General features: G+C 45.0%; 3 protein-coding genes across 3 annotated transcripts; 1 reads left to right on the forward strand and 2 right to left on the reverse strand.

Moving 5' to 3' along the window:
* Window positions 1-380: 380 nt before the first annotated feature.
* LOC115679237 (protein trichome birefringence-like 1) lies at window positions 381-3,268 on the reverse strand. The gene is made up of 5 exons (XM_030602843.2): window positions 2,469-3,268; window positions 2,125-2,317; window positions 1,612-1,805; window positions 1,375-1,533; window positions 381-1,281 (listed from the first exon to the last, which is right to left on the reverse strand). Exons 1-5 carry the CDS (start codon window positions 3,239-3,241, stop codon window positions 933-935), a joined length of 1,668 nt encoding a protein of 555 aa, XP_030458703.2. The 5' UTR covers window positions 3,242-3,268; the 3' UTR covers window positions 381-932.
* Window positions 3,269-5,058: 1,790 nt separating this feature from the next.
* Window positions 5,059-5,675, reverse strand: LOC115679220 (uncharacterized). Its single transcript, XM_030602819.2, has one exon. The coding sequence runs from the start codon at window positions 5,425-5,427 to the stop codon at window positions 5,155-5,157; it is 273 nt and encodes a 90-aa protein (XP_030458679.2). The 5' UTR covers window positions 5,428-5,675; the 3' UTR covers window positions 5,059-5,154.
* A 4,557-nt stretch (window positions 5,676-10,232) lies between these two features.
* On the forward strand, window positions 10,233-15,301 carry LOC115679042 (metal tolerance protein 4-like). Its single transcript, XM_056309502.1, has 7 exons — window positions 10,233-10,615; window positions 11,344-11,513; window positions 11,805-12,003; window positions 13,234-13,412; window positions 13,568-13,718; window positions 13,968-14,098; window positions 14,384-15,301. The coding sequence occupies exons 1-7, from the start codon at window positions 10,414-10,416 to the stop codon at window positions 14,555-14,557; spliced, it is 1,206 nt and encodes a 401-aa protein (XP_056165477.1). The 5' UTR covers window positions 10,233-10,413; the 3' UTR covers window positions 14,558-15,301.
* Window positions 15,302-15,642: the final 341 nt, after the last annotated feature.

A 15,642-nucleotide genomic window follows, 5' to 3' on the forward strand; every position in this document is an offset into this window, starting at 1 on the left:
TCCTATAATGGATTGTGCAGTCTGGATGGCATAGGTCGTCCTGGTTTAGCAACAAAATCTTTCATTTTTTGGCCAAACGACAAACTCAACCGTCTTATATCTTTCGAGAGACACTAAACTTGGGAGTAAAGAAAGTTGAAAAACTTGGATTCCAATCAAGGCCAACTGCAGCAATAAAATGAGTTGACAGATTTCACGTAATTTCATTGAAGGGGACACAAGTGAGTACGAGAATTGAGTTATGACAGATGAATAACAAAGGACTGACATCATAGAGGATCGCAGGTAGTTCCTCCTATGTGCTTCTATGTCCAATTGCGCAATAATCCAAGACGGGAGCAATTGGCAAAATGACAGCATGAAGTGAAAGATTAGAGATGAATGAAACAAACGCCAATCAACCTACTAGATTGAATTCTGATCAAGTTGCACATCGAAGGAAGCAAACTAACTGATAATGCCAAAACCAAACGGGCAAATTGCCAACTATCGGTGATAACAATACTCAAGCCTACATACAGTTGCTAAAATAATCGTCAGCTTTTCATTGCTCAAGGGCATCCATTTGCCTTTTCACAGTTTAAGGGGCATTATACCGAATGAATAATCAGTTCGGAAGAGAGGTTGCCAAGCCTCAACAGAGATCGCAGCTAAGAGATCTGTAATCTTATCCCATCTCCGTGCCCCTTTTACCAGTAGTGCAAAGTCATGACTTTGTATAGTAAAACGAAGCAAATGTTCAGGGACCATGTGCCCTTTCTGTCCCTTCCCTTCAAAAGCAGATCTTCTTTGTCCACCAGAAGAGCTCGGGCCCAACCGTGAATGGTCCTGTCATCCAGTTCGTGGAAGCAAGCTATAAAAGGTAATTCATTTATTTGGCGTAACCAAGAAGGCAGGGAGACCATTCTGTTCCTTTATCTATACTATTTTCCTCAGCTGTTCTTTTGCCGCTTTTCTGTTTCCCTAATAAGAATCTGACTGTATAGGAGCTCATTCCATGTATCAGGAACGCCAGGCAGGCACCAGTGGCTACAATCCTGGTATCGCACTGGTGATCTCCTTTCCTCTTCTGTTAAATTCTGCATCCTGTATATTGACGGGTGTGCATCCTTTCGCAAACCAGTAATCCTTGTTACATTGAGATAAAAGACTGGTGTCTTCATACCCTTCATCACAAATTCAAAGATTCTCATCTTTCGAGGATATTTGAATAAGTATGTCTCTTCGTTGTATGGAACGGTCTCACGGTCACATCGCCCACCGGAATTCCAGCGTCCTCCTCTGCTCATAAAGGACAGTGTACTTAGAAAGAAACCAAAGAGAACTAATCTGTGTATAAATAAAGCGTACATTTAAGGGACAAATCCTACTTACCTAAAGTGGCCAAAAGAATAGCCCCTGAAGAAAACTTGTGTTTTAGAGGGGTCTATGTTGGAGTCTATCCATCTTCCCCAAGTTGTCAATGCTTTCCGAAATGCCTCTTTCACGTGCAATTGGCTGTAGATGTGACTGCCTTCCTGATAATAATCCTTCCTGCAAAATTATTTCATGCCTTGAGTTCTGTGTCCGATCCGTTAAAATCGGCAGAGAAGGAAGGAATTAAGCAACTACCCCTTGGAAGTTTTCTCGTGAGTCCACCAATGCCCAGTGTTGAAAACAAGGATGTCTGCATTCTTGTACTTATCAGACGATCCCTCAACGACATCTAGTCGAAGCGTCTCCCTCTTTGATCCATTCGCCATAGGCATTTCCGATTCTTGCACCAAGAATGGTGATTGAAAGAACTCCACAGAGCAATTGTAATCCTACCAATCCATAGTTCGAAAATTGCTTATGAGAGAGAGATATTTAGAGTCACCGATTCTTCTAGGAGGGATGCACTGAACTTTAAAGAAATCACCCGCAAAAAAATAGAAAAGGACAGAAAAGAAATGCATGTGCAATCAGCTTTTGCATCTTCAACCAAACATGATAGAGTTCTTGAGCAACACATTGACTTGTGAAGATTTACATTTTCAAACAACAGCACGGAAAGAATCAAGCATATGACTCCGACAAAAGACAAGAATATAAGCAAAAAGCCTCATCCCTAAAAGTGTCCGCTTCTGAAGTTCAATGACATGCCTGAAATATGAATGAGTAGGAGCCCTCGGTTCGGAACTCTTCCCTTCCCGAAGCCTCAAAGACTCTGCTCTTGTCCTCAACGGAGTTTCTAAGAATACACACAAGCGATTCCCACATGTTCCTATTGAGAGAATCGCCAACGAACACGAGACGCTTTCCCCTCAGCAATTTCAACATCTTCCGACCGCTCAACCTGCAAGCCACATTCATCCAACCAGCCTCACCAACCAGTCCAGCATTGCAGAAATGCATCCGGGGGAACAAGTATGACACAAATGTAGATAAACCCACAAACACTGATGTCATTGAATGCATGCATTGGCAAAGAGAAGCAGGCGAATCACCTGGGGATGTCGCAGTCGTTCGGTTGCCATCTATACTTGAGATATCCAGAATCACGCCTCCCGTTCAGAAAGCAATTGAATGGCTCGTCGATGTGAGGACAGGAACCAGGCGAGTAAAGCGGATAAGAACCGTCCCTCGCCCATCTCCCGGCGTACACATCGCACTTCTTCAACGACCGCAGCCAATTCTCCGTCCTCCTCCTCCTCCTCTTCTTCTGCTTCCTCGATGGACTCTCGCCATTCACATCTCCACCGTCCTCTCTCGACCCCAACGCCGCTTCGCTCGCTCTCTCCGTCGCGCCACTCCCGCTCCCGCTCCTCCTCCTCCGATCGTCCAAATGCGGAGCGGCCGATCCTTCGTCGCCCCGAGGAACGGCGAGGTCTCCGGGAAGGCGAGGGCGCGGGGGCGAGAGGGCGGCGGCGGGTTCGGAGGGATCGCGGCGGAAGCGGGAGAGGACGGAGGAGAAGTGAGATCTGTAGGAGTAGGCGGGGGCGGAGGCGGCGAGGAGGTTGGTGAGCCAGGGGGCGGAGGAGTGGGTGGCCGGGTTGAGCACGAAGAGGACGGTGCAGGCGACGAAGGTGAGGATGAAGCCGCCGGCGAAGCACCGGGCCCCCCTCGCGGCGGCGCAGGAGGAGGAGGAGGAGGGGAGGAGGAGCGGGAGCGGGAGCGGGAGCGGCGGCGGCGGCCACGGCTTCGCGTCGGACTTGGTGGGGGAGATCAGGTGGCGGAATATCCGCTGCGTCGTCGGGGAGGACGCGTCGGCGACGGCCATGGGGAAGAACGAAAGCAGATGTGACTGAGCGAGCGAGAGTGAGGGAGAGAGAAGAGGAGGAGCGGTTAAAGTGACGTGAGCATGGCGTTAGCGCGAGGGTAGTTATAATTATAGACGCGGTCACCGGGATTAGGCTAACTGAGCTCGTAATTACACCACGGCGTTAAATAAAACTGTCCGTACGGTGAAGCAGATTAATCATTAAAACTCCCCCGTCTCCTTCGCTCTACTTTATAAAAAAAGAAATTCGAATTGATATTAATTTGAAAAGGGGATGTGTTCGCCCGCTTAAAAAATGTGGTGAGATGTGTCCCCGTACGCGATAGATCTCTCGTTTGTGTAAGAATTCTTTCGAGCAAGGCATGGGCTAATCAAGTGATTCATTAATTTGCCCCATATTTCCCAATTAGGGCACGAATTAAATAAACCGGAGTGCATGGTACATGTGTCGGTGGCGTCAGGTGAAGAAGAAGAAGGAAAGGGGGGATGTTTTGCTGCTGGAACAGGGGAACGAGATCTGCGGTAATCATGCGAAGGCGGGAAGAAGACCCCCCCGCCCCTTTCATCGGCCGCGATTCGCGTCCGCGTGTGGGGACACGAATTAGGGAGACCTTGTTAAGCTAGGGGGACTAAATCACTACTTTATTGTATCAGCACCGTTCCCTTGATAGCATTGTCTAGGACTTATTGGGATCTTGTCTAGTTGGATAAAGAAATCCAGGATCTCGCGAATTTCGTTTTTTCTTCATCCACTCTGGACTTTTCAAACGATGTTGACGTATTGGCTTGGCAAATTGATTAAAGTATTACCACAAAATTGATTAAAAGTGATCCGTTCCAGAGAAGGTAGGTTCCAAATCTAGATTCTGAAATTTACCATGTTAGAGCCGGTTCTCAGTTTTCGTAATCTTAGAACTTACCATGCAGGTTTTGAAACCAACCCTAGTATCCGATCCTGTTCCAAGGTCTACTCAGCTTGGGAACCTCACGGTTCACCTTTTTTTTTTCAATCTTTTTTACAGTGGAGTATTTTCAAAAGACCCATGTTCAAATGTTACTTCATACTTTTAAAGAATGCTGCGCTACAATCTCTATCGAAGACTAGAGAGTAGAGAGCGAGAGGGAGAAACGAGAGGAGAGCTTGCGATATGAAAAATAAGAAAGTAATAAGGTTTGGGTTGGGTTTCTAAACCGCGAGTTCCTGGGTGGGTGGGTTCGGTACCTAGAAATGAGAACCTACTCGCAGAGTACTGGTTCCAAAAATTTAGAATCGGACCAAAATCGGCTAGGTATGGCCAATTCAGTCCGTTTATCATGTAAATCCCCGAAACCATGCTCGCCCCTAGAATTGACTGAACCTGGATGGGCTTTATATGGATTGCCCTTCGGGCCGACCGGGAGCAGGTCCACCCTGGAAAGTCCAATGGCCTCAAAAATGAAGCGGGCTTGTCCAACCAAATCTTGTGAAGCTCGTGGGCCGTGGCCCGAATCTTCTTCATCCCCTTTTAGAACCAGAAATTCACCCCACGAATACAAACAGAGACAAACAAACCAACTCGGGAGCAATGCGGACATGAATAAACCTGAAATCGAATCCGAGTAGCAAATAACAACCAGGAACAAAAACAAGAAAACGAATAAGGAATGGAAAAAAAAAAACAAAAAATGGAGATGCGTGGTACAGATCCCCGTACCTCTCGCATGCTAAGCGAGCGCTCTACCATCTGATCTACATCCCCTACGAAATTTCACACTCAAAAGTCCATATTTTATTTCATAGAAAACAATATTTCTGGTTCCACCAGTTCACGCCACTCCCACGCCTGATCGATTTACAGATGACGAAAAACACGAATCACCACACAAAACTGTATTTACATCCGAATGATACAAAGCGCTCTTTTGCGGACCAATCAATTCGCAGAGGAGTCGTCGTCGTCCTCCTTGACTTGGGGGCGCTCGGGCCTCGGCGACGGCTCGCCGCCGGCCGGCAAGTCGGAGAGGGCGGCGAGGATGCGGCGGATGCTGACGGAGCGGGCCGGTTTGAAGCTGAGGGACCTCGGCTTCTTGTCCTTGGAGAAGACGTCGGAGGATTTGGAGAGGATGAGGTAGACCAGGGCTTGGACCACCAGGAACATGGCGATCTTCGTCAGCACGTCCGCCAGAGACGACGAGAACAACTCCATGGCCGGTTCCGCGATCGGATCGGCGGGGTCTGATGTTCCGGAATCTCAACGGATCGAAACAGGGTCGAATCTGGAATCGAATCGGATGCGTTACCCAGCATCTCCCGAGCGGAAGCGAAGCTTTATACGAGAGGGAGATGACGTGCGGAGTCGAATTTTCGCCTGGCGGAGTCGTGTTTGACTGCGCGCGAGTCGGCTTCGCACGATATCCAAATCTGACTCGGAACCTCCGCGCAGGAGGGTTTCTTTCTGCGGTGTACGAAGGACCGCTGCTGATTTTCTGCACGTGAAATGAGCGCGGACGACATGGGAAGCCACTGTTGCTGCGCTTTCCTGGTGATTCACCTGTTGGGTTTTTGCCAAACTAACTGAACAACTGCTCACGGCTCAACCGACAGTCAAAGTCAACCAACAGGAGACTGAAACCTAAAGCAAAATGTCTTTCCGGAGGAATTTGTGATGTTGACGTATATATGGTGTGGTTCCATCCATGTATGTACGGTGTCACGGATTTCTGCTGAAAATGATTTTGCATGATGACTATGTAATGATGGGAAAAAGTAGGATTAGGTTGAAAAACTCGCTTAACAACAAATTGAGCTAATTAATCCTCACTTGAGAGATGGAAAGCGGAATGTTAACGTGAATCGTCGCATCAGTGTCACGTCAGTGCTGACTAGATAAACAAGTGATAGCATTTATTTTGGTTGAATGGAGCACGATATTAGAGATTCAAAAAACGCCTTGAATAAGAAAAAGAGGAAGCAGTGATAATGCCTTGGCAACGATGCCAAGACAGTGGGCCTGGTGATAATGGGATTGGGTTAATACCAGAAAAATTAAAATTAGTACATTTGTGACACATTTACCCCAAACTATTTTTTGACCATAAAACCCCAAACTGATACCGTGACAATTTTACCTTAAACTATTTTTTGACCACTAAAACCCCAACCGGTGATACCTATGACAATTTTACCCTGAACTTACCACAAAAACCCGCTGGTACATATGTGACAATTTTACCCTGAATCAAAATTTTAATATTATTTTTATTTTTCGAATTTTTATTTATTTTTATTCTTTTTTTTTTTTTTCATCTTCAAACCACTGGCCCGGTCGCCGGTCCGGTGGCCGCAGAGCGGAAGCCGCGAGGGCCGCCATCGCCGCGTGGCGAGCCGCCCTCACCGGCGGCGGGCGGCGTCCTCGCCGCCCAGGGCAAGGCGACCTCGCCCGCCCAGGCAAGGGCGACCCTCGCCTGGGCTCGCGGCGGCCCTCGCCCTACGCCGGATCCGCGAGGGCCGCCCTCGCCGGCGTCGGGCGGCCCTCGCCCTACGCCGGATCCGGCGCGGGCCGCCTCGCTGCGTCGCAAGAGCCGCCCTCGCCGCGTCGGCGAGGCCGCCTCGCCCGAGTCGGGCGAAGGCCGCCCTCGCCCGCGCAGCGAGGGTCGCCGTCCTGGCGAGGGCGGCCTCGCCGATCGGCAGGGTCGCCCTCGCCGTCTGCAGCGGCGGCCCTCCGGCCTCTGGCCGGTCGCCGGGCCGGCGGCCGCTGAGGTTGAAGGTGAAGGAAAAAAAAAAGAAAAGAAAAGAAAAGAAAAAAAAAAAAAATAATATTAAAAATTAGTTCGGGTAAAATTGTCACATGTGTCTTAGGTTAGGATTTTTGTGGTATGTTTGGGTAAAATTGTCGCAGGTGTCTGGGTTGGGGTTTTTATGATCAAAAAATAATTTGGGGTAAATGTGTCACAAGTGTACCAGTTTAGGATTTTTCGTGGTATTAACCCTAATGGGATTACCCTTCTTTTACGCAGCGAACTTTTGGACTGCTCGTACTTATTGTCTAGTTGCTACATATTTTGTGTGATAGATATTTTAGCTACGAGTATCCCGAAGGGGCCATGGGCTTACTAATCTCGGAAATTTGGATTGCAAATAAGCTGTCATTCAAACCAAACATACTCTGACCAAAAAAAAAAAAAAAACCAAACATACCGTAACAGATGGAGAATTTTATGACGGCACTCAAATGGATATCTTGTATACTTTTTTTAACAGCATGTGGGATTGATGGCACCACAAAAAGAAATGCAAAAATAATGAGGTGGGTCGTGACGATGACATGTGATCCAGCCACACAAGCAAATTCGAGAAAAAGAAAACTCAACCGGGGTAGACAAGTCACGTGATATGCGCACTCACAACTCCAATTTTTTTTTATATCATTTTCTTCCGCTCAAATTCGACGGAATTAACTTATATATTATATTACACTGATTAGGCAAGTTTTAGTAGCTAAGCCGCGATAAATAAGTTGTATTGCGGGGTTTATAGGTTCGTGAGTCACTAAGGGCGCGAATGACAATATTTCTCTCTCTATTTTTGGATAGAAATTAAAAATCTATTTCTCTTTCCCGGACGAGTTTCTGAACAAAAAGTAGCGTTTGATAACGACACAAAATTTTTGTTCTTGGAATAGAAATTCGTTTGATAACAATGCAAAATTTCTATTCCCGTCGACTGGTGAGCGGCAATGGCGGTGGCAACGAGCGATGGGCAACAATGTACGGATGGCAAGCGGTGGCGGCGATGGATGGCCAGCGACGGCGGCGACGGATGGCCAACGAGCAACGGCGGGGGGTGGTGGCAAACGACTGGCAAGCGGCAGCGGTGGGCGGCGACGGACAGCCAGTGAGTAGCGGTGAGTGGCGGCGAACGGCTGGCGGGCGGCAAAAGTGAGCAATAAAAGAGAGTTGTTATTTCTTATTCTATTCTAAAAATAGAAAAGTAAAAATTTTAATTTCTCATTTTTGTTCCAAATCTATTTCTTGACCAAATTTGTCCCAGTAATAAAAAAATGAAATTATTTTACTAAATGGATTTCTGTTCCAAATCTGTTTTAGGAAAAAAAAATAGAAAAATAGGGAAACAGAATAATTATCATTCGCGCCCTAATTACACCATTCTTGGGTGATTTTTCGATCCGAAAGTATGTTTTGATACATATGTGAACAGCATACGCTGATCATGGTTATTAGAGATATAGATATATTTAGGCTATATTTAGGAGATTTCGTGTATTTCTTTTAATTGATTTTGATTGATTTTCATTGATATTTTACTATGTTAGATAGTTATCCTGTAAATATGTACTCTTCATTTGTGAATGACGAGAACATTCCTTTTTTCTATTATCATAATTCTCAACTTGATATAAACGTCATCATAATTTAAGAAGCGGGTATGCTTTGTTTCTAACAATGCGCATAGGCCACGTTTCTCCATTGTGGCGTCACGATGTCAATCGTGTAGACGGCATCGCTCTACGTAGTTATCACGACACCAGACTCAATTATGGTATAGGCACCCTTGGCATGCTCTTGTATCTTCTTCGGTGGTCGTCACTTTCTCTGTCTTTGTCTCGAGACATGAAACTGATGTTCAGTTAAATCGGCCTTGTCCTCATCTGTTTTGGAAGTACGCGTTTGTCAAGTACCCGGTGGTGAGTTCAACTGAGCATCTAGGAAATCTCCTAAATATTTAAATAATGCCTTCATTCAATAATTCAAAGTTGTGGGTTAAATTTTTTAATAAATTTATTGGATGCATTATCAAGTGCAATCTCAATTCGTGAGCAAGTAGCATCTCACCTAAAATTTATCACTGCCATATTTTTTTGCATATTAGGTTAGACTTGCTCATTTTAATATATAAAAAAAAACAAAAAAAAAACTGTATTCAAACTTGTTCACGGTCACAAACTCATTATCGATCGTTCCCAAAATCCAAGAATTAATATGTAGTGTTTTGGAACGGTAATTTTTTTCTTCAAAATTGATAGGGAAAATGATGCAAGCAGTCCCTAAACTTTGACCCAATGTGTAATGTGTTCCTTAAACTTTTAACTTGTTCAATCTAGTATCTGAATTTTAGCTTAATGTTCAATGTGGTCCATGAACTTTAGCCTGATATTCAATATGGCCCCTGAGTTTCCATCGAACTTTTTCTTATAGTTCAGGGACTATACCGAGCACGTACCAAAAGCTCAGGGACCACATTGAGAAATTAAAAGTTCGGGGACCACATTGAACATTAAGCTAAAGTTCAGGGACCACATTGAACAAATTAAAAGTTAAGGGACCACATTATACATTGAGCCAAAGTTCGGGAACTGTTTGCGTCATTATCTCTTTCTGATAGGAAAGAATTTCGTCCATTCAATATTTTTGATTTTTTTCTTTTTTGGTCCGAAAAATATTTCCACATCTTACATTTAACGAATTGTGCGTATAAAATCATTTCCAGATCTGTAGTAAAACCATCACCAGAGCTCGTGGTTCGGAAACAAAAGATTTTGTCCGGCCAAAAAAAAAGATTCTTGCCCGAATCGGAGCTCACGGGGCAACAGGTCCTACGATGTCGGGTGCGGATACTGCGACGGACGGCCCGGCGATTGCTTTGGGATCTCGGAACCCGGTGGGAGCCCCTCGGATGCACGTGCGCCGGTGCAAATCAACTTTTACGATGGATGTGGCCCCGGGTTACCACTTGCTCCGTTGACTTTCCAACCGACGTTCGTGGCCCCGACCGGCTCAGCTGCCCTCCCCCTTCCTCCTTTTGGAAAGAGATCGGAGCACGATTTGTTTAAGGCAAACAAATATAAATTAGCCAGCGCTAAGCCAACTGCGTCGCGGGCATTGATTGCAAAGCAACAAAAAGTTAAACACAGAATATTATTTTAATCCCATTCCACCCCATAATCACGCGGTTCCAAAAAACTGCAAGAAAAGACAACGACGAAACGACGATGGCCTCCTCCACTCGGTGAGGATTGAGGAGTCGCCACCCGTCGTCTTCCTTTCGCGCTCATCGAATCGGAATCTGACGAGCCGGAACACGAAGCTCTCTCGCCCCCGCTCCTCCCTCGGTTCGGAGCTCAGGCTTTTCGTTTCTTCCCTCTTGGAGGGTGGTGGTGGTGTTCCGGAGGGTGATGGAGGATCCGGGGGCGAGATCGCCGATGCTGGGGGCGAACGGGGGGCGGAGGAGCGGGAGGTCGCTCCGCCGGAGGAACTCCGTCGACACGCTCAGGACCGAGTTCGTCGCGAAGCTGCCGGAGAAGATCCGCTCCGGCCTCGACGTGGAATCCGACCCGTACGACATCGATTTCTCCAAGACCAGAGGCTTGAGCAAAGGTCGCCTCGCCCTTCTTCTCGCTCTCTCTGGTTCTGATCGGATTGCTTGGGCTTCGGTTTCCTTTTGTTTTTTTTTTGCTCTCGGCATTACGAGGATGAGGATGGGCTCGATGGATGGACGGATGAGTTCGAGCTCATTTTCTTTCGTTCATGGCGGGCTTGAGGAACGGGAATGGAGAAAAGTACACCGTTCATTTTTAGTTTTCCTTTTGTCTTCATCCGAGTATGGTTGATCATTGTACTGTTGTGTCTAGCTTTTTGTGGTTGTCCCTGTCATTTCTGCTCCTTTAGGGGGTTCATATTGCGCTGACATGCGAAGCTCCACCAGAAAGAGCAGAAGACGAGAGAGAGAGAATGCCTCATTGACTTTTTCTGCATTCATATAACTATGTTGTCATGTGATATGTCCATGACACTTGAGCCACGATTGTTCCTTTTCTTTTTAATGTTTCTGTTCAAACAAGGTTACGATAATCTCTTTCAACGAGATTCTGACTTGTTCTAACTGAATCCTTTGCTTGTGATGCACGATCCCTGTGAAAAAAAAAATGTCCTTTCTCCAAATGACATGCCTCATTGTTATCTGATGTCTGTGATTGAGCATGGTGTGCAAACAATTGCTTTGCTCATGTTTAAGGGTCTCCTGTCCCTTCTATTGGGAAGGAAATTTCTATTGGTCCTTGTCCAGTTTGAACAATGAAACAAATGGTCTTGGATTGATATTACAGGGGAGAAGGAGTACTATGAAAAGCAAATCGAGACCCTGAAGTCCTTTGAAGAAGTGGACACTGTGGTGAACTCTGATGATGTAGATGACGAAAATCTGGAAGAACAAGTGCAGCACGAAAGAGCGATGATGATATCGAACTATGCGAATATCGTGCTGCTGGCATTTAAGGTAACACATTTGCTAGTTTGTTCTATTCCCGGCACAAGTGCATGGTCTGTTAATCTGGATGAAGATGTGCAATGCAGTCGAGGTGCTTGTCGCATCAAAAGATCCTTTTCTTTTTTCAAGGAAGTCATTGCTGTTTAATTTCAATATCCGGTATTTGATGTTAAACTTGTTTGAGATGCTCTTGAATAATGTTTCTATTCAGAATTTTACGTAACTCAATGTTGTCAAATTAATTTTACTCACATTGCAAATGCTGGAACCATTCACGATGGAATACGTGTTATAATACAGATCTACGCGACAATTAAGAGTGGATCAATAGCTATTGCAGCATCTACATTGGATTCTCTACTTGATCTCATGGCTGGCGGCATACTTTGGTTCACACACCTGTCGATGAAGAAGATTAACATTTACAAGTATCCCATTGGAAAAGTGAGGGTGCAACCGGTAGGAATAATCATCTTCGCAGCTGTCATGGCTACTCTAGGTACTTTCTCATTCATCACTTCCCTAATGATTTCTTGTGGGGACCCTAATGATTCTTGTGGGGAGTATACAGGACTTTGTGGCCCCTAATGGTTAACTTTGTAGCAGCTTCCGTATTTGGCTTAACTTAAGAAAGTTCCAAGACTTTTAACCATGTTGAGAAACCAGTTGTTTGAGATGTTGAATCTCATGGCTAGCCTTTTAGGGCTGGCGTAAGATAATTGAAGCATTTTAGATGTTTGTGGCTGCTTGACTTACGTCGAAGTGTATGCTCAGCGAATTTCTTTTCTGCAGCCCAAAGTATGAGTTTTGAATGACTATTCATATGGAGAAAAAAGTTGGTTGCCTATGTTGTCAAATCAATGAGAAGGGACGTAAGTATGCAGAATTAAGCTAATTATGCAGTCGATAGCATCCCTCAAGAAGTTCAGCATGGTTTGAAGTGGGTAGTGTCATAACATGGAAGATGTTTGGTTCGTTCCTTTTTCTTTTTTTTCAACACTGCAGTTATCTCAGTATCGTGCGCTACTGCAAATAAGTAGCGGATGGCTCCTCTCTCACTCTCTTACCTCCAATTACATGGATGAATGCAATCTGATACAGGATGTTTCATTTTTTTTTCAACAATCTAATCCTAGTCTCCTAGCAAAAAGAAGAAAAGAACTTATCCTAGTTGATTTTCCATTCACTTGCGAAGGAAAATGCCTTTGACCCACTATTTAGAAGAATGTGCCTGCTTAAGCTCACTGGGCGGGGTAACAAGCTCAATCGAGGGATTGCTTCGGTTGATAAATGGATCTACAAATAGACTGTATACAAGAAGCTTAGAGAGAGATGTCGATGTGCCAGACGTTTGGGTGTTCTTGAAGCCAAGTTCTCGTCCTTTATAATTGCAAGGCTATGGGAGAATTTTTTTTCTACCATTTTTGTCCTCCCAAACTGAAGTTCATTAACCTTACTGATGTTTGACAGTTAGAGATGCTTTTCAATAAATGGGCAGACCATATTAAGAATCGACAATGACCTCATTCGACGAGTGTATTGATTGACTAATGCTTTGATGACTTGACATGAATATTTCAACACAATTTTCTGAGAAAGTTCCTCTAGATCCTGTGAGGGAGTTGAACTGAAAATTTCTACTTCTTGATTCATGGAAAATTCATAATCTCAAACGAGTGTTTGGATTCTGAATGGGAAAAAGAATTGATAGTTACCAATTTTCTCCCAGGCTTTCAGATACTGGTCCAAGCTGTAGAAGAGTTAGTCGAAGATGAAGCTTCTGAAAAGATGAGTTCGAGCCAATTGGCATGGCTATACTCAATCATGTTATCTGCTACTGTTGTAAAACTTGCTCTCTGGATTTACTGCAGAAGCTCATCGAATGACATCGTTCGTGCTTATGCGAAGGTGTGACTTTAATTGCTAGTGCTAACCTATCTTCTGCCTTGACTGCTATTTACATCGTAAGATTACATTTCCTCGTACATACATCAGCGAGCAGACACATATCTGTTCAGATGTGTGACTTGAGTACCTGAATTTCAATCACTGCCCATTGTCAGGATCACTATTTCGATGTGATAACAAATGTAGTAGGTCTCGCGGCGGCAGTTCTTGGTGATAAATACTACTGGTGGATTGACCCCGCCGGTGCTATTTTGCTTGCATTTTACACCATCACCAATTGGTCCGGAACAGTCATGGAAAATGCAGGTACGTCTTTTTATGTCATCGCTATCCTCCTCGACCTGCACCCTGCAGGTAATCAATTAAGCTTGACAATAGTAAAAGTAGATTGAAAAAATTTTAGATAGGAGAAAGAAAATCTCATGGAGGGGTCGGTTAAAACGTATGATCTTGCTGAGGAGTAGAATGCTGTCTTAGAATACTCAGGACGATGCGATGCTGATTTCAGACAGGTTTCTCACCAAGTACATTGACCACGTATGCTTCTTCATGCAGTTTCGCTTGTAGGACAGTCGGCGCCTCCAGAATTTTTGCAGAAACTAACTTATTTGGTGATAAGACATCCTCAAATCAAGCGGATCGACACTGTCCGTGCTTACACCTTTGGCGTGCTTTATTTTGTGGAGGTGAGTCCTCAAATACAATTGCTTTCTTTCATCTTTGAGAGCCATGGATAGCTACACTCGTGTCTCTGGATTCCGCCACTACGACGAGTTTTGTTAGATGGTGGCCAAACTGATGAGTGCTGTTTTGTCGACTGAGTTCATCAGACTTTCGACTTACTGTGTTTTAGTTTAGTGTTGTCTGAACTGAGTTGATCCCTGATGGATTGCTTGTTTAGCAAAACGTTGACCTGTTGTGCTTTCAACTTCTTGGTGAATAAAAATTGGTTTTTGTATGATTGTGATTAGGTTGACATTGAACTTCCGGAGGAGCTGCCTTTGAAGGAGGCCCACGAGATAGGGGAGACCCTCCAGATAAAGCTTGAGAAGCTCCCAGAAGTCGAGCGGGCATTCGTTCATCTCGACTTCGAATGCGAACATAAACCAGAGCACAACGTCGTGAGCCGGCTTCCGAACAACTAGAATCTGGGGCTGCGAGGACATGGTCCATCGCGGATGGAAGATGAGATTGTCCTTCCCCATGAAGGAAGTGCTCGTCAAGAAATTCGCTTGCTTGGGGGGGAATGGGGGTTTTGTGGAAACGGAAGACTGGATGTTGTGTCCTGCATCTGAGTCTTTTCCCCCAGCATCACAACTTTGCCGGACAATTCTACTGTTTCATTTCAAAAGGACCGAAGTTTTGTCTATTGTTGGTATATTTCTGAAAGAGTTGCCGGGTGTTAAAAAACAGTTTGATGCCCAAAAAAAAAGAGACATCCATCTGTTTAATTTTCAAGCTGCAGAGTTGAAAAGCATTTTGGATATCCAAATCTGACTCGGAACCGAGGCTTTATACGAGAGAGGAGACGACGACGACGTGTGGTGTTGAATTTTGGCCGGCGAAGTCGTGTTTGACTGCACGGGATTTGGCTTCCGACGATCGTGAAATGAGTGCAGACGACATGGGAAGCCACTGTTGCTGCACCTTCCTAGTGATTTACCTGGCTGTTGCGTTTACCCAACTAAGTAAACAGCTGCTCACGGCTCAATCGACAGTCAAAGTCAACTAACGGGAGATTAGAACTTACGCAAGATGCCTGTCGGTAGGAATTCGAGATGTAGACTTTATATGACGTGGTCTCATCCATGTACGATGTCACGGATTTCTGGTGAAGATGATTTGCGTGATGATTATGTAATGATGGGAAAAGTGGATTAGGTTGAAAACTTTGCTCAACAACAGATGAACTAGTTAGTCCTTATGTGAGGAATGCAAAGCGGAAAACGTGAATTGTCACGTCAATGCCGATTGGATAAACAAGTGATGACATTTGTTTTGGTTGAACGGAACGAAATATGAGAGTTGAGAGACACCCGCCATGGCAACGATGCCAAGATGATTGGCTTGGTGATAATGGGATTACTGTTCTTTTACGCAGTCACGAGCTCGATTCACATCGTGAGCGAATTTTTGAATGGCCCGTACTCATTCCCTAACTTAGACAATATTTTTTGTGTGATAGATATTCTAGCTACAAGTATCTTGATAGGGCTGCAATGATATTGTT

The sequence above is a fragment of the Syzygium oleosum genome, unplaced genomic scaffold (genome assembly GCF_021117445.2).
Source record: "Syzygium oleosum isolate NSW1041296 unplaced genomic scaffold, Sole_v2.1 Sole_v2.03, whole genome shotgun sequence".
In the NCBI taxonomy this organism is placed as follows: Eukaryota; Viridiplantae; Streptophyta; class Magnoliopsida; order Myrtales; family Myrtaceae; genus Syzygium; species Syzygium oleosum.

What these genes read in the sequence shown, in the direction of transcription:
- LOC115679042 (XM_056309502.1), top strand. Translation starts at nt 10,414, where the DNA reads ATGGAGGATCCGGGGGCGAGATCGCCGATGCTGGGGGCGAACGGGGGG. An exon ending in TCGTGCTGCTGGCATTTAAG is followed by an intron (nt 11,514 to 11,804) that starts GTAACACATTTG and finishes GTTATAATACAG; the next exon opens with ATCTACGCGACAATTAAGAG. An exon ending in TCGTTCGTGCTTATGCGAAG is followed by an intron (nt 13,413 to 13,567) that starts GTGTGACTTTAA and finishes GCCCATTGTCAG; the next exon opens with GATCACTATTTCGATGTGAT.
- LOC115679237 (XM_030602843.2), bottom strand. Translation starts at nt 3,241, where the DNA reads ATGGCCGTCGCCGACGCGTCCTCCCCGACGACGCAGCGGATATTCCGC. An exon ending in AACGACTGCGACATCCCCAG is followed by an intron (nt 2,318 to 2,468) that starts GTGATTCGCCTG and finishes TGTGGCTTGCAG; the next exon opens with GTTGAGCGGTCGGAAGATGT. An exon ending in TATTCTTTTGGCCACTTTAG is followed by an intron (nt 1,282 to 1,374) that starts GTAAGTAGGATT and finishes CTTTATGAGCAG; the next exon opens with AGGAGGACGCTGGAATTCCG.
- LOC115679220 (XM_030602819.2), bottom strand. Translation starts at nt 5,427, where the DNA reads ATGGAGTTGTTCTCGTCGTCTCTGGCGGACGTGCTGACGAAGATCGCC.